Here is a 21,152-nt window from a genome sequence, read left to right as displayed (position 1 = left end):
CTCTGACTGTCTCCTCTGTCTGTCTCCTCTTACTGTCTCCTCTGACTGTCTCCTCTGTCTGTCTCCTCTGTCTGTCTCCTCTGACTGCCTCCTCTGTCTGTCTCCTCTGACTGTCTCCTCTGTCTGTCTCCTCTGTCTGTCTCCTCTGACTGTCTCTCTGACTGTCTCCTCTGTCTGTCTCCTCTGTCTGTCTCCTCTGACTGTCTCCCCTGACTGTCTCCTCTGTCTGTCTCCTCTGACTGTCTCCTCTGACTGTCTCCTCTGTCTGTCTCCTCTGACTGCCTCCTCTGTCTGTCTCCTCTGTCTGTCTCCTCTGACTGTCTCATCTGTCTGTCTCCTCTGTCTGTCTCCTCTGACTGCCTCCCCTGACTCTCTCCTCTGACTGCCTCCTCTGACTGCCTCCTCTGTCTGTCTCCCTCTGTCTGTCTCCTCTGACTGTCTCCTCTGACTGTCTCCTCTGACTGTCTCCTCTGACTGTCACCTCTGTCTGTCTCCTCTGTCTGGCTCCTCTGTCTGGCTCCTCTGACTGTCACCTCTGTCTGTCTCCTCTGTCTGTCTCCTCTGACTCTCTCCTCTGACTGGCTCCTCTGTCTGTCTCTATCTCTCACTCAGGTTGACTCCAACATAAAAGAGAAGAGATGGAAGGAGAGAGAGATTCGAGGACGATTCCAGATAAACGAGGGAAGAAAGAAGAAGTGCAGAAATTCTGTCTAGTCATGTCGACACACACACACACACACACACACACACACACACACACACACACACACACACACACACACACTGCAGCTATAAATCTCTGTCTTGCTGAATATCTTGGGACTCAGTAGATAAGGCTTTACTCTACTGTCTACCTCGAGACATAGAGCTGAATACCTTGGGACTCAGTAGATAATGCTTTACTCTACTGTCTACCTCGAGACATAGAGCTGAATACCTTGGGACTCAGTAGATAAGGCTTTACTCTACTGTCTACCTCGAGACATAGAGCTGAATACCTTGGGACTCAGTAGATAGGCTTTACTCTACTGTCTACCTCGAGACATAGAGCTGAATACCTTGGGACTCAGTAGATAAGGCTTTACTCTACTGTCTACCTCGAGACAGAGACTCAGTAGATAAGGCTTTACTCTACTGTCTACCTCGAGACATAGAGACTCAGTAGATAAGGCTTTACTCTACTGTCTACCTCGAGACATAGAGACTCAGTAGATAAGGCTTTACTCTACTGTCTACCTCGAGACATAGAGCTGAATACCTTGGGACTCAGTAGATAAGGCTTTACTCTACTGTCTACCTCGAGACAGAGAGACTCAGTAGATAAGGCTTTACTCTACTGTCTACCTCGAGACATAGAGACTCAGTAGATAAGGCTTTACTCTACTGTCTACCTCGAGACAGAGAGACTCAGTAGATAAGGCTTTACTCTACTGTCTACCTCGAGACAGAGAGATGTTCTTTCCCCAACTAGCTCGTCTGTTGCCTTGTTCATTCACAGAGCTTATTCCTCATTAACGCTCAGCTGGTTACAGATCACTATCTGTCTAGCCCTTGGTCCTAACCCCTCAATGTTTTCATGTCTGTAGGGTCTGGATAGGTATAGACAGTATAGTGGTGGGGTCTGAATAGTATAAACAGTATAGTAGTGTATCTGTAGGGTCTGGATAGGTATAAACAGTATAGTAGTGTATCTGTAGGGTCTGGATAGGTATAAACAGTATAGTGGTGGATCTGTAGGGTCTGGATAGGTATAAACAGTATAGTAGTGTATCTGTAGGGTCTGGATAGGTATAAACAGTATAGTAGTGTATCTGGGGTCTGGATAGGTATAAACAGTATAGTAGTGTATCTGTAGGGTCTGGATAGGTATAAACAGTATAGTGGTGGATCTGTAGGGTCTGGATAGGTATAAACAGTATAGTGGTGGATCTGTAGGGTCTGGATAGGTATAAACAGTATAGTAGTGTATCTGTAGGGTCTGGATAGGTATAAACAGTATAGTGGTGGGGTCTGGATAGGTATAAACAGTATAGTAGTGTATCTGTAGGGTCTGGATAGGTATAAACAGTATAGTAGTGGATCTGTAGGGTCTGGATAGGTATAAACAGTATAGTGGTGGGGTCTGGATAGGTATAAACAGTATAGTAGTGTATCTGTAGGGTCTGGATAGGTATAAACAGTATAGTGGTGGGGTATGGATAGGTATAAACAGTATAGTAGTGTATCTGTAGGGTCTGGATAGGTATAAACAGTATAGTGGTGGATCTGTAGGGTCTGGATAGGTATAAACAGTATAGTAGTGGGGTCTGGATAGGTATAAACAGTATAGTAGTGGGGTCTGGATAGGTATAAACAGTATAGTGGTGGGGTCTGGATAGGTATAAACAGTATAGTAGTGTATCTGTAGGGTCTGGATAGGTATAAACGGTATAGTGGTGTATCTGTAGGGTCTGGATAGGTATAAACAGTATAGTAGTGTATCTGTAGGGTCTGGATAGGTATAAACAGTATAGTAGTGTATCTGTAGGGTCTGGATAGGTATAAACAGTATAGTGGTGTATCTGTAGGGTCTGGATAGGTATAAACAGTATAGTGGTGGATCTGTAGGGTCTGGATAGGTATAAACAGTATAGTAGTGTATCTGTAGGGTCTGGATAGGTATAAACAGTATAGTAGTGTATCTGTAAGGTCTGGATAGGTATAAACAGTATAGTAGTGGATCTGTAGGGTCTGGATAGGTATAAACAGTATAGTGGTGAGGTCTGGATAGGTATAAACAGTATAGTAGTGTATCTGTAGGGTCTGGATAGGTATAAACAGTATAGTGGTGGGGTCTGGATAGGTATAAACAGTATAGTAGTGTATCTGTAGGGTCTGGATAGGTATAAACAGTATAGTAGTGTATCTGTAGGGTCTGGATAGGTATAAACAGTATAGTAGTGGATCTGTAGGGTCTGGATAGGTATAAACAGTATAGTGGTGGGGTCTGGATAGGTATAAACAGTATAGTAGTGTATCTGTAGGGTCTGGATAGGTATAAACAGTATAGTGGTGGATCTGTAGGGTCTGGATAGGTATAAACAGTATAGTAGTGTATCTGTAGGGTCTGGATAGGTATAAACAGTATAGTAGTGTATCTGTAGGGTCTGGATAGGTATACACAGTATAGTGGTGAGGTCTGGATAGGTATAAACAGTATAGTAGTGTATCTGTAGGGTCTGGATAGGTATAAACAGTATAGTGGTAGGGTCTGGATAGGTATAAACAGTATAGTAGTGGATCTGTAGGGTCTGGATAGGTATAAACAGTATAGTGGTGGATCTGTAGGGTCTGGATAGGTATAAACAGTATAGTGGTGGGGTCTGGATAGGTATAAACAGTATAGTGGTGGATCTGTAGGGTCTGGATAGGTATAAACAGTATAGTGGTGGGGTCTGGATAGGTATAAACAGTATAGTGGTGGAAGGGTCTGGATAGGTATAAACAGTATAGTGGTGGATCTGTAGGGTCTGGATAGGTATAAACAGTATAGTGGTGGGGTCTGGATAGGTATAAACAGTATAGTGGTGGATCTGTAGGGTCTGGATAGGTATAAACAGTATAGTGGTGGGGTCTGGATAGGTATAAACAGTATAGTGGTGGATCTGTAGGGTCTGGATAGGTATAAACAGTATAGTGGTGGATCTGTAGGGTCTGGATAGGTATAAACAGTATAGTGGTGGGGTCTGGATAGGTATAAACAGTATAGTAGTGGGGTCTGGATAGGTATAAACAGTATAGTAGTGGGGTCTGGATAGGTATAAACAGTATAGTGGTGGGGTCTGGATAGGTATAAACAGTATAGTAGTGGGGTCTGGATAGGTATAAACAGTATAGTGGTGGGGTCTGGATAGGTATAAACAGTATAGTGGTGGGGTCTGGATAGGTATAAACAGTATAGTAGTGGGGTCTGGATAGGTATAGTATAGTGGTAGATCTGTAGGGTCTGGATAGGTATAAACAGTATAGTGGTGGGGTCTGGATAGGTATAAACAGTATAGTAGTGGGGTCTGGATAGGTATCTGTAGGGTCTGGATAGGTATAAACAGTATAGTGGTGGGGTCTGGATAGGTATAAACAGTATAGTGGTGGGGTCTGGATAGGTATAAACAGTATAGTAGGGTCTGGATAGGTATAAACAGTATAGTGGTAGATCTGTAGGGTCTGGATAGGTATAAACAGTATAGTGGTGGGGTCTGGATAGGTATAAACAGTATAGTAGTGGGGTCTGGATAGGTATAAACAGTATAGTGGTGGGGTCTGGATAGGTATAAACAGTATAGTGGTGGGGTCTGGATAGGTATAAACAGTATAGTGGTGGGGTCTGGATAGGTATAAACAGTATAGTAGTGGGGTCTGGATAGGTATAAACAGTATAGTAGTAGATCTGTAGGGTCTGGATAGGTATAAACAGTATAGTGGTGGGGTCTGGATAGGTATAAAAGTATAGTAGTGGGGTCTGGATAGGTATAAACAGTATAGTAGTGGGGTCTGGATAGGTATAAACAGTATAGTGGTGGGGTCTGGATAGGTATAAACAGTATAGTGGTAGGGTCTGGATAGGTATAAACAGTATAGTAGTGGGGTCTGGATAGGTATAAACAGTATAGTGGTAGATCTGTAGGGTCTGGATAGGTATAAACAGTATAGTGGTAGGGTCTGGATAGGTATAAACAGTATAGTGGTGTATCTGTAGGGTCTGGATAGGTATAAACAGTATAGTGGTGGGGTCTGGATAGGTATAAACAGTATAGTGGTGTATCTGTAGGGTCTGGATAGGTATAAACAGTATAGTAGTGGGGTCTGGATAGGTATAAACAGTATAGTGGTGGGGTCTGGATAGGTATAAACAGTATAGTGGTGGGGTCTGGATAGGTATAAACAGTATAGTAGTGTATCTGTAGGGTCTGGATAGGTATAAACAGTATAGTAGTGGGGTCTGGATAGGTATAAACAGTATAGTAGTGGGGTCTGGATAGGTATAAACAGTATAGTGGTGGGGTCTGGATAGGTATAAACAGTATAGTAGTGTATCTGTAGGGTCTGGATAGGTATAAACAGTATAGTGGTGGGGACTGGATAGGTATAAACAGTATAGTGGTGGGGTCTGGATAGGTATAAACAGTATAGTGGTGGGGTCTGGATAGGTATAAACAGTATAGTGGTGGGGTCTGGATAGGTATAAACAGTATAGTGGTGGAGCTGTATTGATTCCACCATACAGATTGTACAACATTAAAAGAGTTTAGGGCCAGGAGACGGGTAAGGATAGATCCTAATCAAATCCATAGCAACACAGAGGGCAGCTGAGTGCACAGCACTGTTTAATGATCAGAACTGTGTTCAGGAGGGTTCTGGCTGCCATTCATCCCACCCATTCCAGTTCCGTAGCCATTCATCCCCAGTGTTCTATTCTAGACTTCAGTTAGAATGTCATCCCACCGACATTCCAGTTCCGTAGCCATTCATCCCCAGTGTTCTATTCTAGAATTCAGTTAGAATGTCATCCCAGACATTCCAGTTAGATCCCCATTCATTCCAGTTAGAATGTCATCCCACCAGACATTCCAGTTCCGGAGCCATTCATCCCCAGTGTTCTATTCTAGAATTCAGTTAGAATGTCATCCCACCGACATTCCAGTTCCGGAGCCATTCATCCCCAGTGTTCTATTCTAGAATTCAGTTAGAATGTCATCCCACCGACATTCCAGTTCCGAGCCATTCATCCCCAGTGTTCTATTCTAGAATTCAGTTAGAATGTCATCCCACCGACATTCCAGTTCCGGAGCCATTCATCCCCAGTGTTAGAATGTCTATTCTATTCTAGAATTCAGTTAGAATGTCATCCCACCGACATTCCAGTTCCGGAGCCATTCATCCCCAGTGTTCTATTCTATTCAGTTAGAATGTCTAGACATTCAGTTTAGCCATTCAATGTCATCCCACCGACATTCCAGTTCCGAGCCATTCATCCCCAGTGTTCTATTCTAGAATTCAGTTAGAATGTCATCCCACCGACATTCCAGTTCCGTAGCCATTCATCCCCAGTGTTCTATTCTAGAATTCAGTTAGAATGTCATCCCACCGACATTCCAGTTCCGGAGCCATTCATCCCCAGTGTTCTATTCTAGAATTCAGTTAGAATGTCATCCCACCGACATTCCAGAGCCATTCATCCCCAGTGTTCATTCCAGTTAGAATGTCATCCCACCGACATTCCAGTTCCGGAGCCATTCATCCCCAGTGTTCTATTCTAGAATTCAGTTAGAATGTCATCCCACCGACATTCCAGTTCCGTAGCCATCTAGAACCCTTTTTCACATTTCCTTCTCCCATTGTAAAATAAATAACTCAGGGCTGTGCTGTTTAAATCTGTACCTGTATATTGGGATTTGAAACATGTTCTTGGTTTTATATGTGATTAGTAGTTCATACATGTCTGGGAAAGTTTGAAAATGTTGCGTGATCCATTTTTATATTTCAATAGATGTTGAAATAGTAATGTTGTAAATATAGTTTGATCAAAATTGTGTGTGTAAATTGGTACCAGTATAGAGTGTGTTGGTATCAGTATAGAGTGTGTTGGTACCAGTATAGAGTGTGTTGGTACCAGTATAGAGTGTGTTGGTACCAGTATAGAGTGTGTTGGTACCAGTATAGAGTGCAGTACCAGTATAGAGTGCGTTGGTACCAGTATAGAGTGTGTTGATTTGTTTAACAGTCTTTTGTACAAGTTTGAAAGTTAATTTGTGTGCGATTTAAAAAAAAAATGTATTTGAATTATTTTTAGGTTTTCTTTTTGGGGGAATAAATGTTAAATTTTGTCCTTCATTTTATTTAACCTTTTGGCCTCTATTGTTTCGGCTATGTGCTGGTTTGATTGTCAACGCCTCTGAATCTATGTAGTAAGTTTTTCAGTAAAATGGGATTTTATATCCAGGACTCGTTTTTCAAAAAGTGTCTCAGTAGAATTTAGAAGTTCTGATCTAGGATCAGGCCCGTATCAGGGTTGGGGTCAATTCCATTCAGTAAAATATTTTGAAATAGTTGCATGTTTACAATTAATTTTTGTTCAGTATAAAATGCTTTATGATGGACAGATCATGTTTGTTTCCGTATCTCAAGTAAAGACACGTTGCTCATCACATGACACACTTTATTGACAGATGAACATCAGACATGTACCAAAAACCTTCAATAGAAACGGGATACACTACTGCTTTCTGTAAAGTTGTACAAAACGGACACGTCTGTTAACTGAACGTTCACTGCAACACTGTAAACATTTTCTTTTGGGGGGGGGAGTATCTCTAGGGGGGTGAGTATCTCTAGGGGGAGTATCTCTAGGGGGGAGTATCTCTAGGGGGTATCTCTAGGGGGAGTATCTCTAGGGGGGTGAGTATCTCTAGGGGGTGAGTATCTCTAGGGGGTGAGTATCTCTAGGGGGGTGAGTATCTCTAGGGGGTGGTATCTCTAGGGGGGTGAGTATCTCTAGGGGGGAGTATCTCTAGGGGGGTGAGTATCTCTAGGGGGAGTATCTCTAGGGGGGAGTATCTCTAGGGGAGTATCTCTAGGGGGTATCTCTAGGGGGAGTATCTCTAGGGGGAGTATCTCTAGGGGGAGTATCTCTAGGGGAGTATCTAGGGGGTGAGTATCTCTAGGGGGGTGAGTATCTCTAGGGGGAGTATATCTAGGGGGAGTATCTCTAGGGGGTGAGCATCTCTAGGGGGTATCTCTAGGGGGAGTATCTCTAGGGGGTGAGTATCTCTAGGGGGGAGTATCTCTAGGGGGTGAGTATCTCTAGGGGGAGTATCTCTAGGGGGAGTATCTCTAGGGGGAGTATCTCTAGGGGAGTATCTCTCAGGGGAGGGGGAGTATCTCTAGGGGAGTATCTCTAGGGGGAGTATCTCTAGGGGGAGTATCTCTAGGGGGAGTATCTCTAGGGGGGTGAGTATCTCTAGGGGGGAGGGGGAGTATCTCTAGGGGGAGTATCTCTAGGGGGGTGAGTATCTCTAGGGGGGTATCTCTAGGGGGTGAGTATCTCTAGGGGGGAGTATCTCTAGGGGGAGTATCTCTAGGGGGGGAGTATCTCTAGGGGGGTGGGGAGGGGGGGGAGTATCTCTAGGGGGAGTATCTCTAGGGGGGGAGTATCTCTAGGGGGTGAGTATCTCTAGGGGGGAGTATCTCTAGGGGGGAGTATCTCTAGGGGGGTGAGTATCTCTAGGGGGGTGAGTATCTCTAGGGGGAAGTATCTCTCTCTTCAATGTACAAAACATCCTGAATACACCAAATGTCACCCTGACCACACACACACACAACACACACACGTCACACAACACCTGTTGATCTACACACCCACACACCACTATTCTACAGTCTCAGTTTCGTAATTCGAGGTGTACCCTCTCCTCCACTGCTATACCTCTCCTCTTCCCCCTCTTCCTCCTCCAGTTGTAAACTCCCAGAGGAAAACCTCATCCTAGCCAGAGCATTGGACCGTACCACTTTACCCAACGGGGGTACTGGGCAGTAGTATGGGTAGATTACCTCTGGGTCTGAATCACTGTAGTTTCCACCAGCCCCCCCTAGAACACACAGCGAGGTGGGCCGGTCTGGCAAGGGGGAGGAGTTTAGAGGCAGGTAGGAGGGTCTTTGTGGAGTCTGGTGACGTGATAGGTGGGGGGTAGTAACCTAGGGGACGGAACTCAGAGGCGGGGTTGGAGGCGGGGACTACTCTGGGGAGCTTAACGTCCGGTTGGCTGGTGGCACGACGAGGAAGTCCAGGCAGGAAGTTGGAGTCGTCGCTGTAATGTCCCGCCTCTATTCTCCCGACGTCGAAACTCCTGGCTGCGTGGTAGACCCTGGTCAATCCCAGCCCGGATGGGCGGAGATTCCGCCTGAGTGGCGACAGGGAAGACGAATCAGAGCGTGCGTAGAGAGAAGGGTGTGTCAGCCCCTCCAACAGGGTGTGGTCTAAGCGTTGCATCTGTGGGAGACGCTCCAATGAGGTTACGGCACCGTCCAAAAAGTAGGCATGTCCGTGCGGATAGCTGGCCAATGGGAATGTTGGAAGGACTGGATGGAACTGGTAGGCGGGGTTATTGGGATATAGGAGGACCAATTGCTGCGCGTCGGAGGCAGGCTGGGGTTTGGGCCGAAGTCTGGCCCTGCTGTTACCGTGGTGATGCCCCGCCCCTCCCTGCCGTTGCCCCCCTGCCCTCCTCTCCTCGATGTCTACCGATGTAGAGGCGGACCTTTGCTTAGGAGAGGCCGTTGATTGGTGGAAAGCTTGTGGGAGGCGGGACCGCTGCAGTTCCGTGGAGAAGACCACTTCGACAGCTGATTGGCTGCGTTTAGCGTTAGCTCCTCCCACTTCCTGCTGTTGTCTTTCCACTTCCTCTTCACTGTGGCATCCGGGGCGCGGGAACGAGTGGGACTGCTCGTAGAGCTGGAGATGCGCGCGCGCGCGCACACACACACACACACACACACACACACACACACACACACAAAAGACAGCAAGAGGTGGATAGACATGTTCATGTGGATGATTGAATTTGTCATTGGTAGGGTTGCCGCGATACCATTGGTTGCCGCGATACCAGTATCGCCTAGATACCCTCATCGTTTTCATGTCGTCATCCAGAATCACATGTATTTTATTTTCCAAGCTACAGCACTAAATATTTTACATGAAGCAGGTTTTGAAAGGACCAAAGAGGTTAGTTGCTCTGTGTTTTATGGTTGTTATATGTTGTTGCTATTTTTTGCTATTTTTCAACTGCATTGTTGGTTAAGGGCTTGTAAGGTACATGTAGCTAATAAAGTTTGATTTGAAAATCCCATATCCCATAATAATCCTTACTATTATTCACATTATTATCATCATTACTATTATTCACATTATTATCATAATGACTATTATTCACATTATTATCATCATTACTATTATTCACATTATTATCATCATTACTATTATTCACATTATTATCATCATTACTATTATTCTCATTATTATCATCATTACTATTATTCACATTATTATCATCATTACTATTATTCACATTATTATCATCATTACTATTATTCACATTATTATCATTACTATTATTCACATTATTATCATCATTACTATTATTCACATTATTATCATCATTACTATTATTCACATTATTATCATCATTACTATTATTCACATTATTATCATCATTACTATTATTCACATTATTGTCATCATTACTATTATTCACATTATTATCATCATTACTATTATTCACATTATTATCATCATTACTATTATTCACATTATTATCATCATTACTATTATTCACATTATTATCATCATTACTATTATTCACATTATTATCATCATTACTATTATTCACATTATTATCATCATTACTATTATTCACATTATTATCATCATTACTATTATTCACATTATTATCATCATTACTATTATTCACATTATTATCATCATTACTATTATTCACATTATTATCATCATTACTATTATTCACATTATTATCATCATTACTATTATTCACATTATTATCATCATTACTATTATTCACATTATTATCATCATTACTATTATTCACATTATTATCATCATTACTATTATTCACATTATTATCATCATTACTATTATTCACATTATTATCATCATTACTATTATTCTCATTATTATCATCATTTCTATTATTCTAGATGTTTCAGTAAATTGATTTTTCTCATTCTGTGGTTGCTAGAGTAGATTTTTCTCCCTGTGGTTGCTAGGTAGAGTTTTTCTCCCTGTGGTTGCTAGGTAGAGTAGATTTTTCTCCCTGTGGTTGCTAGGTAGAGTAGATTTTTCTCCCTGTGGTTGCTAGGTAGAGTAGATTTTTCTCCCTGTGGTTGCTAGGTAGAGTAGATTTTTCTCCCTGTGGTTGCTAGGTAGACTAGATTTTTCTCCCTGTGGTTGCTAGGTAGACTAGATTTTTCTCCCTGTGGTTGCTAGGTAGACTAGATTTTTCTCCCTGTGGTTGCTAGGTAGAGTAGATTTTTCTCCTGTGGTTGCTAGGTAGAGTAGATTTTTTCTCCCTGTGGTTGCTAGGTAGAGTAGATTTTTCTCCCTGTGGTTGCTAGGTAGAGTAGATTTTTCTCCCTGTGGTTGCTAGGTAGAGTAGATTTTTCTCCCTGTGGTTGCTAGGTAGAGTAGATTTTTCTCCCTGTGGTTGCTAGGTAGACTAGATTTTTCTCCCTGTGGTTGCTAGGTAGAGCAGATTTTTCTCCCTGTGGTTGCTAGGTAGAGTCGATTTTTCTCCCTGTGGTTGCTAGGTAGAGTAGATTTTTCTCCCTGTGGTTGCTAGGTAGAGTCGATTTTTCTCCCTGTGGTTGCTAGGTAGAGTAGATTGATAGTTTACCTGCTTGGAGACGTCTGTGAGGAGGTCAGGAGAGGATCTACACTGTCTGGACTCTGACTTACAGTAGGACCTAATGGAGAAAGAGACGGGGTTTAACACCCTCACACACACACACACACACACACACACACACACACACACACACACACACACACACACACACACACACACACACACACACACACACACACACACACACACACACACACACACACACACACACACACACTGTCTTCCCACCTTTCGAAAGGTCTGTGTTTTTTCTCCCCTGTGGGCATGTACTCCATCAACTGTTTCTGGGTCCTGCCACTGAAACAGAACACATTCAGTATCAATCACCTGAACACACAGTGTGTGGCTTTCATGTATGTGTGTCTGTACCCAGTGTGTCTGTACCCAGTGTGTCTGTACCCAGTGTGTCTGTACCCAGTGTGTCTGTACCCAGTGTGTCTGTACCCAGTGTGTGTCTGTACCCAGTGTGTCTGTACCCAGTGTGTCTGTACCCAGTGTGTCTGTACCCAGTGTGTGTCTGTACCCAGTGTGTCTGTACCCAGTGTGTGTCTGTACCCAGTGTGTCTGTACCCAGTGTGTCTGTACCCAGTGTGTGTCTGTACCCAGTGTGTGTCTGTACCCAGTGTGTCTGTACCCAGTGTGTCTGTACCCAGTGTGTCTGTACCCAGTGTGTGTCTGTACCCAGTGTATGTGTACCCAGTGTGTCTGTACCCAGTGTGTGTCTGTACCCAGTGTGTCTGTACCCAGTGTGTCTGTACCCAGTGTGTCTGTACCCAGTGTGTCTGTACCCAGTGTGTCTGTACCCAGTGTGTCTGTACCCAGTGTGTCTGTACCCAGTGTGTGTGTACCCAGTGTGTCTGTACCCAGTGTGTCTGTACCCAGTGTGTCTGTACCCAGTGTGTGTCTGTACCCAGTGTGTCTGTACCCAGTGTGTGTCTGTACCCAGTGTGTCTGTACCCAGTGTGTCTGTATGTGTGTCTGTACCCAGTGTGTCTGTACCCAGTGTGTGTCTGTACCCAGTGTGTCTGTACCCAGTGTGTCTGTACCCAGTGTGTGTCTGTACCCAGTGTGTCTGTACCCAGTGTGTGTCTGTACCCAGTGTGTCTGTACCCAGTGTGTCTGTACCCAGTGTGTGTCTGTACCCAGTGTGTGTCTGTACCCAGTGTGTCTGTACCCAGTGTGTCTGTACCCAGTGTGTCTGTACCCAGTGTGTGTGTGTCTGTACCCAGTGTGTGTCTGTACCCAGTGTGTGTCTGTACCCAGTGTGTGTCTGTACCCAGTGTGTGTCTGTACCCAGTGTGTCTGTATGTGTGTCTGTACCCAGTGTGTGTCTGTACCCAGTGTGTGTCTGTACCCAGTGTGTGTCTGTACCCAGTGTGTGTCTGTACCCAGTGTGTCTGTACCCAGTGTGTCTGTACCCAGTGTGTGTGTACCCAGTGTGTCTGTACCCAGTGTGTCTGTACCCAGTGTGTCTGTACCCAGTGTGTCTGTACCCAGTGTGTCTGTACCCAGTGTGTCTGTACCCAGTGTGTCTGTACCCAGTGTGTCTGTATGTGTGTCTGTACCCAGTGTGTCTGTATGTGTGTCTGTACCCAGTGTGTCTGTACCCAGTGTGTCTGTACCCAGTGTGTCCCAGTGTGTCTGTACCCAGTGTGTCTGTACCCAGTGTGTCTGTATGTGTGCCTGTGTGTGTCTGTACCCAGTGTGTCTGTACCCAGTGTGTGTCTGTATGTGTGTCTGTACCCAGTGTGTCTGTATGTGTGTCTGTACCCAGTGTGTGTGTACCCAGTGTGTCTGTACCCAGTGTGTCTGTATGTGTGTCTGTACCCAGTGTGTCTGTATGTGTGTCTGTACCCAGTGTGTGTGTACCCAGTGTGTCTGTATGTGTGTCTGTACCCAGTGTGTCTGTACCCAGTGTGTCTGTATGTGTGTCTGTACCCAGTGTGTCTGTACCCAGTGTGTCTGTACCCAGTGTGTCTGTACCCAGTGTGTCTGTACCCAGTGTGTCTGTACCCAGTGTGTCTGTACGTGTGTCTGTACCTGTATCTGAAGCTGGATCCTTTGCTGGACAGCAGAGTCTTGCTGCGTGACTGGGGCTCTTTGGCCAGTCTGAAGAAGGCATGTGTACTCTGCATGTGTGTCTGTAGAAAGTGTCTTAGAGTGTGTGTCTGACCCAGTGTGTCGCAACCCAGTATGTCTGTACCCAGTGTGTCTTACCCAGTGTGTCTCTACCCAGTGTGCTGGTAAATACAGGTACATATGTTTTGGGGTTAAGAAGTTGTCTACTTTAAAGAAGTTGTACACACTAAAATGTATCTTCTCTTGAAATTTCATTAAAAACAGTGTTATTAATTCCTGAAAATGTGAGATATGTAAATGTGTCTTCCCAGGGCAGAGGATTTATATTATGTCAAACAGTCTTACAAAGTTTAATAGAACAGGCTTGGGTGTTAGTGTCTGTACCCAGGATCTATATGGTCTGTACCCTTTGATGAGGAAGCCTGAATATGGTTGGTCTGTATTAGTGTGCCTGTACCCAATGGACCTTATATGGTCATGTACTTTGACTGTACCCAGTGTGTCTGAAGTCTGTACCCAGTATGTCTGTTGTGTGCCTATTAAGTGTGTCTCACCCAGTGTGTCTGTACCCAGTTTGGTCATGTCTGTAGTGTTTGATGAGGACCCAGTGAATCTGGTTGTGTCTGTATTAGTGTGTCTCACCCCTTATTTGGTACCCATGTAGTTTGATGAGGAAGTGAATATGGTTGGGTATTAAGAGTCTCACCCCTTAGTTTCTGTACCCATGTAGTTTGATGAGGAAGTGAATATGGTTGGGTATTAGTGAGTCTCACCCCTTATATGGTCATGTACTTTGATGAGGAAGTGAATATGATTGGGTATTAGGAGTCCCGGACCTTATATGGTCATGTACTTTAATGAGGAAGTGAATATGGTTGGGTATTAGGAGTTCCGGACCTTATATGGTCATGTACTTTGATGAGGAAGTGAATATGGTTGGGTAATAGGAGTCTCACCCCTTATCTGGTCATGTAGTTTGATGAGGAAGTGAATATGGTTGGGTATTAGGAGTCTCACCCCTTATTTGGTCATGTCGTTTGATGAGGAAGTGAATATGGTTGGGTATTAGGAGTCTCACCCCTTATTTGGTCATGTCGTTTGATGAGGAAGTGAATATGGTTGGGTATTAGGAGTCTCACCCCTATTTGGTCGTGTAGTTTGATGAGGAAGTGTTTCCTCTTGAAGCTCAGTTTACGGATCTTGGCCCAGCTGAACGTGTTGATCTTAGTGTTGCCCTGGAGATGAGAGGAGACAGGAGATTGGTCAGAGTGTGGACATACTACAATAATAGTAAACAAACAACAATGTTTGTTAGTCCCCACAAAGTCAAATAGTATTTATATGGGGTTTAAGGTTAAGGTTAGAGTCAGGTTTAGGGTGGAGAGCTAGGGTTTTAGGGTTATGATTAGGGTTAGGTTTTTCAGGTTCATGGTTAGTTTTACAGTAGGGTTGAATGGGAGTGAATTGTGTGTCCCAAGAAGGTTAGTTATACAAGGCTGTGTGTGTGTGTGTGTGTGTGTGTGTGTGTGTGTGTGTGTGGTGTGTGTGTGTGTGTGTCTGTGTGTGTGTGTGTGTGTGTATGTGTGTGTGTACCTGGAACACCAGTACCCCAGAGTGTGTGTGTGTGTGTGTGTGTGTGTGTGTGTGTGTCTGTACCCAGTGTGTGTGTGTGTGTGTGTGTGTGTGTGTACCTGGAACCCAGTACCCCAGAGTGTGTGTGTGTGTGTGTTTGTGTGTGTGCCTGGAACACCAGTACCCCAGAGTGTGTGTATGTGTGTGTGTGTGTGTCTGTGTGTGTGTGTGTGTGTGTGTGTGTGTGTGTGTGTGTGTGTGTGTGTGTACCTGGAACACCAGTACCCCAGAGTGTGTGTGTGTGTGTGTGTGTTTGTGTGTGTGTGTCTGTGTGTGTGTGTGTGTGTGTGTGTGTGTGTGTGTGTGTGTGTGTGTGTGTGTGTGTGTGTGTGTGTGTGTGTGTGTGTGTGTGTGTGTGTGTGTGTACCTGGAACACCAGTACCCCAGAGTGTGTGACGGCCAGGTTGAGTCTTATGCCTTCGCCATCGTGGGCAGGGTGGGGGCGGATACCGTACATGTCCAGTTTCCTAGCAACCTCCAACAGATGGACGTCTGAGTCCGCAGGAGAGTGACCCCTGGAACAATCAACCAATCAGGCAATCAGATAATCAATCAGTGTGTGTGTGTGTGTGTGTGTGTGTGTGTGTGTGTGTGTGTGTGTGTGTGTGTGTGTGTGTGTGTGTGTGTGTGTGTGTGTGTGTGTGTGTGTGTGTGTCTGTGTGTGAAACATACTGTTTCAGTTCTAGATGGTGACCTAACTGTATATTCTGATGCTAAGGAAGGATCTCGATAGTATCTCGATGGCAGTGACAGTAGATGCTAATGCTAAGGAAGTGCTTCCACAGGGACCATAGGATCTCTATGACAGTGACAGTAGATGCTAATGCTAAGGAAGTGCTTCCACAGGGACCATAGGATCTCTATGACAGTGACAGTAGATGCTAATGCTAAGGAAGTGCCTCCACAGGGACCATAGGATCTCGATGGCAGTGACAGTAGATGCTAATGCTAAGGAAGTGTTTCCACAGGGACCATAGAATCTCTATGACAGTGACAGTAGATGCTAATACTAAGGAAGTACCTCCACAGGGACCATAGGATCTCAATGGCAGTGACAGTAGATGCTAATGCTAGGGAAGTGCTTCCCACAGGGACCATAGGATCTCTATGACAGTGACAGTAGATGCTAATGCTAAGGAAGTGCTTCCACAGGGACCATAGGATCTCAATGGCAGTGACAGTAGATGCTAATGCTAGGGAAGTGCTTCCCACAGGGACCATAGGATCTCTATGACAGTGACAGTAGATGCTAATGCTAGGGAAGTGCTTCCCACAGGGACCATAGGATCTCTATGACAGTGACAGGTAGATGCTAAAGTGCTAACCTGTGTTTCCTGTGGAAGTTCATAATTTTGTGGTCCAGGTATTCCTGGTTAGGGACGTATCTTCTCATCTCTAGATGGTGGATGTCCAACTCCTCCTTGTAGTCTCCCAGCTCTGCTGTACAATATACACACGTGCACGAACGGAAGCACACGTGCACGAACGGAAGCACACGTGCATGCCTCAAGCATGGACGAACACATGCACACATACACACACACACACAAAGGTAAACAACGAATGTACAAACACAAACACACACACACACAGCAAGTAAGTAAGTCATTTCAGGAAGGTTAACTTCGACGAGTGAGTTACGGATATTATCCAAGGACAGGAATAAATGTAATCTAGAAAGTGAATGGCAGGGTTGTATATTTTAGTGTTGACAATAGCAAAACGTTAAAAAAATGTATATATTGTACGACAAAAAAATCTTATTGGACAAGTTCCCTGCCTGTCTCCGCCCCATTGGCTTCTGTTTCCGTTCTCGTGAACACAACCCAGGTGTTTATTGGGCTTGACTCACACTGCAGTATATGGGAGACCAGCAGGGCGGCGCTGTTGTCATTACAGGTAAGACTGCCTGTCGAGAGGTCCTGCTTTATCTGGAGAGAAAACAGATACCTGGAACAGAGGAGAGGAGAGAGAGGTTAGACACACAGAACTGTTGTCATTACAGAGAAAACAGACACCTGGAACAGAGGAGAGGAGAGAGAGGTTAGACACACAGAACTGTTGTCATTACAGAGAAAACAGACACCTGGTAGAGAGAAGACACCTGGGTCAGATATACCTACTGTACACCTGGGTCAGATAGATATACCTACAGTACACCTGGGTCAGATAGATATACCTACTGTACACCTGGGTCAGACAGATATACTGTACACCTGGGTCAGATAGATATACCTACTGTACACCTGGGTCAGATAGACATACCTACTGTACACCTGGGTCAGATAGATATACCTACTGTACACCTGGGTCAGATAGACATGCCTACTGTACACCTGGGTCAGATAGATATACATACTGTACACCTGGGTCAGACAGATATACTGTAAACCTGGGTCAGACAGATATACTGTACACCTGGGTCAGATAGATATACATACTGTACACCTGGGTCAGATAGACATACCTACTGTACACCTGGGTCAGATAGATATACATACTGTACACCTGGGTCAGATAGATATACATACTGTACACCTGGGTCAGATAGACATACCTACTGTACACCTGGGTCAGATAGATATACATACTGTACACCTGGGTCAGATAGACATACTGTACACCTGGGTCAGATAGACATACCTACTGTACACCTGGGTCAGACAGATATACTGTACACCTGGGTCAGATAGACATACCTACTGTACACCTGGGTCACATAGACATACCTACTGTACACCTGGGTCAGATAGATATACATACTGTACACCTGGGTCAGATAGACATACTGTAGACCTGGGTCAGATAGATATACATACTGTACACCTGGGTCAGACAGATATACTGTACACCTGGGTCAGATAGACATACCTACTGTACACCTGGGTCACATAGATATACATACTGTACACCTGGGTCAGATAGATATACCTACTGTACACCTGGGTCAGACAGATATACTGTACACCTGGGTCAGACAGATATACTGTACACCTGGGTCAGATAGATATACTGTAAACCTGGGTCAGATAGACATACCTACTGTACACCTGGGTCAGATAGATATGCTGTACACCTGGGTCAGATAGACATACCTACTGTACACCTGGGTCAGATAGACATACCTACTGTACACCTGGGTCAGACAGATATACTGTACACCTGGGTCAGATAGATATACTGTACACCTGGGTCAGATAGATATACTGTACACCTGGGTCAGACAGATATACTGTACACCTGGGTCAGATAGATATACATACTGTACACCTGGGTCAGACAGATATACTGTACACCTGGGTCAGATAGACATACCTACTGTACACCTGGGTCACATAGATATACATACTGTACACCTGGGTCAGATAGACATACCTACTGTACACCTGGGTCAGATAGATATACTGTACACCTGGGTCAGATAGACATACCTACTGTACACCTGGGTCAGATAGACATACATACTGTACACCTGGGTCAGATAGATATACCTACTGTACACCTGGGTCAGACAGATATACTGTACACCTGGGTCAGATAGATATACTGTACACCTGGGTCAGATAGACATACCTACTGTACACCTGGGTCAGATAGACATACCTACTGTACACCTGGGTCAGATAGACATACCTACTGTACACCTGGGTCAGATAGACATACCTACTGTACACCTGGGTCAGATAGATATACTGTAGATACACAGTGATTTATCCTCTACTGATATAAACACTGTCCCTGACGACGGCCCTAGTGATTGATCCTCTACTAATATAAACACTGTCCCTGACGACGGCCCTAGTGATGGATCCTCTACTAATATAAACACTGTCCCTGAGGACGGCCCTAGTGATGGACCTCTACTAATATAAACACTGTCCCTGACACCTAGTGATGGATCCTCTACTAATATAAACACTGTCCAGATAGACGGCCCTAGTGATACACCTCTACTAATATAAACACTGTCCCTAGACGGCCCTAGTGATGGATCCTCTACTAATATAAACACTGTCCCTGGGTCAGATAGGCCCTAGTGATTGATCCTCTACCTACTGTACACCTGGGCCCTAGTGATGGATCCTCTACTAATATAAACACCTACTGTACACCTCTACTAATATAAACACTGTCCCTGGGTCAGACGGCCCTAGTGATGGATCCTCTACTAATATAAACACTGTCCATAGACACCTAGTGATTGATCCTCTACTAATATAAACACTGTCCCTGATAGACGGCCCTAGTGATGGATCCTCTACTAATATAAATACTGTACACCTGGGTCAGCCCTAGTGATTCATCCTCTACTAATATAAACACTGTCCCTGGGACGACGGCCCTAGATGATGGATCCTCTACATAACACTGTCCCTGGACGGCCCTAGTGATGGATCCTCTACTAATATAAACACTGTCCCTGGGCCTAGTGATTGATCCTCTACTAGATATAAACACTGTACACCTGGGTCAGATGATTGATCCTCTACTAATATAAACACTGTCCCTGGGCCCTAGTGATGGATCACTCTACTAGATATAAACACTGTCCCTGGGCCTAGTGATTGATCCTCTACTAATATAAACACTGTCCCTGGGTCAGACGGCCTAGTGATGGACACCTCTACTAATATAAACACTGTCCCTGGGACAGATAGGCCCTAGTGATTGATCCTCTACTAATATAAACACTGTCCCTGACGACGGCCCTAGTGATTGATCCTCTACTAATATAAACACTGTCCCTGACGACGGCCCTAGTGATGGATCCTCTACTAATATAAACACTGTCCCTGACGACGGCCCTAGTGATTGATCCTCTACTAATATAAACACTGTCCCTGACGACGGCCCTAGTGATGGATCCTCTACTAATATAAACACTGTCCCTGACGACGGCCCTAGTGATTGATCCTCTACTAATATAAACACTGTCCCTGACGACGGCCCTAGTGATTGATCCTCTACTAATATAAACACTGTCCCTGACTAATGTATCCGAGGAAGGCGCGTCACTCAAACACACACCTTGTGAGTCTTCTCTGCAGCTGTCCTGGGTCTGGAGGAAAGAACTTGACAATGAACCTGAAGAACAGATCACTGGTGTCTGAGAGATGGAGACGGAGAGGGAGGGGAGGGGGGAGAAGGGGGGGATAAGTTAACAGCAATGAAAGAAAAATAACTATACTGTGTCTTGCAAAAGTGTTCATCCCCCTTGGTGTTTTTTCCTATTTTGTTGCATTACAACCTGTTATTTAAATAGATGTTTATTTGGATGTCATGTAATGGACACACACTTTTCCAAATTGGTGAAAGTGAAATGAAAAGAATGACTTGTTTCCAAATATTATTTTAAAAAATAAATAAAAGGAAAAGTGTTGTGTGTAATATGTGTTCACCCCCTTTCCTATGAAGCCCCTAAATAAGATCTGGTGCAAACAATTACCATCAGAAGTCACAATAAAGTCCACCAGTGTACAATGTAAGTGTCACATGATCTGTCACATGATCTGTCACATGATCTGTCACATGATCTGTCACATGATCTCAGTATATATACACCTGTTCTGAAAGGCCCCAGAGTCTGCAACACCACTAAGCAAGCGGCACCATGAAGACCCAAGGAGCTCTCCAAAACAGGTCGGGTGACAAAGTTGTGGAGAAGGACAGATCAGGGTTGGGTTATAAACAAAGTATCAGAAACGTTGAACGTCCCACAGAGCACCAATAAATCCATGATTAAACAATGGAAAGAATATCTTGGTACATCTAGCCACAGGGAGGCACACTGCTAAAGCAACACTTTAGTGGTTTTAGGAGAAACGTTTAAATGTCTTGTAAGGGCCTAGTCAAAGCCCAGTCCCAATTGAGAATCTGTGGTATGACTTTAAAAAAAATATGCCATTTAGCAGACGCTTTTATCCAAAGCGACTTACAGTCATGTGTGCATACATTCTACGTATGGGTGGTCCCGGGAATCGAACC

The 21,152-nt window shown here is 44.5% G+C and overlaps 1 protein-coding gene, 3 long non-coding RNA genes and 1 pseudogene across 56 annotated transcripts in view; 3 read left to right on the top strand and 2 right to left on the bottom strand.

Moving 5' to 3' along the window:
* The window catches only part of LOC118381303 (serine/threonine-protein kinase 26-like), a 26,783-nt pseudogene extending 26,072 nt beyond the window's left edge, over nucleotides 1–711 (top strand).
* Nucleotides 712–852: 141 nt separating this feature from the next.
* Nucleotides 853–1,587, bottom strand: LOC127916330 (uncharacterized). 4 transcript variants are annotated; one of them, XR_008094431.1, is made up of 4 exons: nucleotides 1,439–1,587; nucleotides 1,190–1,297; nucleotides 1,059–1,097; nucleotides 853–998 (listed from the first exon to the last, which is right to left on the bottom strand). It is a non-coding gene; the product is annotated as an uncharacterized LOC127916330 (long non-coding RNA). The 4 variants fall into 4 exon arrangements; XR_008094429.1 differs by lacking the exon at nucleotides 1,439–1,587 and adding an exon at nucleotides 1,345–1,405; XR_008094430.1 differs by lacking the exon at nucleotides 1,439–1,587 and adding an exon at nucleotides 1,345–1,405 and having other exon boundaries at nucleotides 1,237–1,297.
* Nucleotides 1,304–5,408, top strand: LOC127916328 (uncharacterized). 50 transcript variants are annotated; one of them, XR_008094393.1, is made up of 11 exons: nucleotides 1,304–1,597; nucleotides 1,987–2,058; nucleotides 2,131–2,282; nucleotides 2,459–2,538; nucleotides 2,579–2,922; nucleotides 2,963–3,258; nucleotides 3,299–3,442; nucleotides 3,478–3,957; nucleotides 4,172–4,339; nucleotides 4,603–5,050; nucleotides 5,123–5,408. It is a non-coding gene; the product is annotated as an uncharacterized LOC127916328 (long non-coding RNA). The 50 variants fall into 50 exon arrangements; XR_008094381.1 differs by lacking the exons at nucleotides 1,304–1,597; nucleotides 1,987–2,058 and adding exons at nucleotides 1,632–1,788; nucleotides 1,867–1,906 and having other exon boundaries at nucleotides 2,099–2,282; XR_008094396.1 differs by lacking the exons at nucleotides 1,304–1,597; nucleotides 1,987–2,058 and adding exons at nucleotides 1,632–1,788; nucleotides 1,827–1,906 and having other exon boundaries at nucleotides 2,099–2,170; nucleotides 2,499–2,538.
* A 3,191-nt stretch (nucleotides 5,409–8,599) lies between these two features.
* Nucleotides 8,600–21,152, bottom strand: part of LOC127915542 (FERM domain-containing protein 7) — a 60,707-nt gene continuing 48,154 nt past the window's right edge. Inside the window, exons 4-12 of the mRNA XM_052495717.1 lie at nucleotides 20,196–20,274; nucleotides 17,020–17,117; nucleotides 16,493–16,607; nucleotides 15,535–15,682; nucleotides 14,675–14,770; nucleotides 13,497–13,597; nucleotides 11,685–11,753; nucleotides 11,445–11,514; nucleotides 8,600–9,487 (exon numbers count right to left, since the gene is read on the bottom strand). Of these exons, the coding sequence (XP_052351677.1) occupies nucleotides 8,600–9,487; nucleotides 11,445–11,514; nucleotides 11,685–11,753; nucleotides 13,497–13,597; nucleotides 14,675–14,770; nucleotides 15,535–15,682; nucleotides 16,493–16,607; nucleotides 17,020–17,117; nucleotides 20,196–20,274 (1,664 nt within the window). The remainder of the gene's footprint in view (nucleotides 9,488–11,444; nucleotides 11,515–11,684; nucleotides 11,754–13,496; nucleotides 13,598–14,674; nucleotides 14,771–15,534; nucleotides 15,683–16,492; nucleotides 16,608–17,019; nucleotides 17,118–20,195; nucleotides 20,275–21,152) is intronic.
* LOC127916333 (uncharacterized) lies at nucleotides 10,838–11,391 on the top strand. Its single transcript, XR_008094438.1, has 3 exons — nucleotides 10,838–10,974; nucleotides 11,135–11,262; nucleotides 11,359–11,391. It is a non-coding gene; the product is annotated as an uncharacterized LOC127916333 (long non-coding RNA).

Source organism: Oncorhynchus keta, chromosome 35 (genome assembly GCF_023373465.1).
Source record: "Oncorhynchus keta strain PuntledgeMale-10-30-2019 chromosome 35, Oket_V2, whole genome shotgun sequence".
In the NCBI taxonomy this organism is placed as follows: Eukaryota; Metazoa; Chordata; class Actinopteri; order Salmoniformes; family Salmonidae; genus Oncorhynchus; species Oncorhynchus keta.
This window is presented reverse-complemented; position numbering and strand designations above follow the sequence as displayed.